Source organism: Etheostoma cragini, chromosome 22 (assembly GCF_013103735.1).
Source record: "Etheostoma cragini isolate CJK2018 chromosome 22, CSU_Ecrag_1.0, whole genome shotgun sequence".
Classification (NCBI taxonomy): domain Eukaryota; kingdom Metazoa; phylum Chordata; class Actinopteri; order Perciformes; family Percidae; genus Etheostoma; species Etheostoma cragini.
This window is the reverse complement of record NC_048428.1, coordinates 3,853,840-3,855,934: the sequence shown is the minus strand read 5'-3', so window position 1 is coordinate 3,855,934 and position 2,095 is coordinate 3,853,840. Positions and strand designations below refer to the sequence as shown.

Genomic DNA, 2,095 nt, shown 5'->3' with positions numbered 1-2,095 from the left:
CATACGCATCTTTCAACAAACCAACAGGTAAGTATTGCATTTTACATGGATTGTTTCTGTTCTCACTTGTCATGTCAATACGGTCACACAGTAATGCATATGTTGAAATTTTTGTCCCTCTAAAGAATACAACGTCTTCCACCCTCTGGGGGAAGAGGAAAGCTCCTCAATAATGATCAAGAGCTTGCCATTGTAGAAATGGTTGTTGCAAATAATGCAATAAAACTGCATGAAATTCAAGCTAGAATTGTGGAGGACCATGAGATATTTGACAATATCGATAGCATCAGCCTCACAACCATTACACGGACATTGTCCAAACACAGAGTGCGGATGAAGCAGCTCTACACTGTTCCCTTTGAGAGGAACAGTGAGAGAGTCAAGGAGCTACGACAACAGTATGTCCAGGTATAGGGTATATTCAATTCATTGTCCAGTTCTATAAGCTTTGCACTTTGCAAGCAGGTAACATACACAGTAATAGATTACAGTACAGTATGGTATACAGTAATGACATGATTGTCATTAACTTTGTTTCAGAGAGTTATGGAATTGGAGGCCAACCAGGCCCCTCATGAATTCATATACATAGATGAGGCAGGATTCAATCTGGCCAAAAGGCGTCGACGTGGACGAAATATAATTGGAAAAAGGGCCACAGTTGATGTGCCAGGACGGAGAGGGGCAAACATTACCATGTGTGCGGCAATTGCAAATGCAGGATTACTCCATCACAGATGTCAGGTTGGACCCTATAATACCGAGCGCATCCTTGCCTTTCTCAATGATCTCCACCAGCACCTGGTTCCAGAGCAGGATCAGGAGGGTGAAAACATGTGGACCTTTGTAAATACCTGGGACAATGTGGCTTTCCATCATTCGCAAGCAATAACAACATGGTTTGAAGTCCACCCAAGACTGGTAAGTCTCTTCCTTCCACCCTATTCACCTTTCCTCAACCCCACAGAGGAGTTCTTTTCTGCATGGAGGTGGAAGGTTTATGACCATCAGCCACATGACCAGATGTCCCTCCTTGAAGCCATGGATGCTGGCTGCAGGGACATCCCAGTTCATGACTGCCAAGGTTCTTTCTTATGCGTTTCATGGATATTTTGTTCACTGTGAGCAATACTGTATAAAATTGTACAATACTGCAGCAATTCTGTTCTATCATACCGTGTTTCTACTGTACCTCCTGTATTAAACAGTAAATGAAAACAAACTGATTTGCTTTTTACTGGAATGGTTTTGAATGTGAACATTACAGTACATGTGGACATACAATTCCCAACCAAGAAATGTAGTGTAAAAATGGTGGATTGCATGTTTTGCACGCAAATACCTGTAAAACTGAAACATAAACGTCTATGCAGTCTTTGTAATGTCAACAATGGCAAATATTCTGAAACCTGGTGTACTTTGATTGACTGCATGTACTTTGTGAAGTGAAAACAAGTGTTATTCTTTGACAGAATAATTTCATTTTGAGCCAGGTTTCCAGGGTTTTGGTAAAGTTAGTGTGTGCAGAGAAAGATGTGTTCTATTTTGAAATGAAGAGTTAGTATATATTCAACAAAATGTGTTTTTGAGAAGAAAATTATCCATTTGGCCAATTGTGTTTTGTAGGTGTGAGTCTGTGTTAAGAGTTTAGAAAAAGTATCTGAAGTATGGGTAAGCGCTTGTTAGCGATTGAAAAAAACTGTAATATGTATCGTACAGTTGCAAGATCAGAAGAAGTTATTTTAAATACCTGCATTGCTTTTTCCTCCAGAAATGCACAACATTCAGCCAAACAAAGATTCATAATTTATCCAAAAACATTGGATATTCAAAAGTGTCAGAAGGAGATTCAGCTTAAAAGCACTCATGATTCTGAAATGTAAGATTGTGTTTAACATAAAAATAACCTATAATTATGCATTAAAGTAATCGGAACTTACCTAAATAAACCGCATTATGTACTAAGATTAGCTCTTTGAAATCTGAAAATGCCAGAAAAGAATTCAGCATCCTCTAAAACCACTCACATATTGTTGAAATTGGCCATACAATGCAAAATATGTGGTCAAACTGGACTATTATGCTAATAATGCTA

General features: G+C 38.7%; 1 protein-coding gene across 1 annotated transcript; it reads left to right on the top strand.

Annotated features, from left to right (window-relative positions):
• Positions 1-7: 7 nt before the first annotated feature.
• On the top strand, positions 8-1,643 carry LOC117938245. Its single transcript, XM_034862766.1, has 4 exons — positions 8-408; positions 541-885; positions 982-1,084; positions 1,627-1,643. The coding sequence occupies exons 1-4, from the start codon at positions 199-201 to the stop codon at positions 1,641-1,643; spliced, it is 675 nt and encodes a 224-aa protein (XP_034718657.1). The 5' UTR covers positions 8-198.
• Positions 1,644-2,095: the final 452 nt, after the last annotated feature.

Bases quoted from the DNA above. Each gene is read 5' to 3' on its own strand.
- LOC117938245 (XM_034862766.1), top strand. From the start codon at position 199: ATGGTTGTTGCAAATAATGCAATAAAACTGCATGAAATTCAAGCTAGA. The intron at 409-540 runs GTATAGGGTATA...ACTTTGTTTCAG, and splicing joins TACGACAACAGTATGTCCAG to AGAGTTATGGAATTGGAGGC. The intron at 886-981 runs GCAATAACAACA...GAGTTCTTTTCT, and splicing joins TGGCTTTCCATCATTCGCAA to GCATGGAGGTGGAAGGTTTA.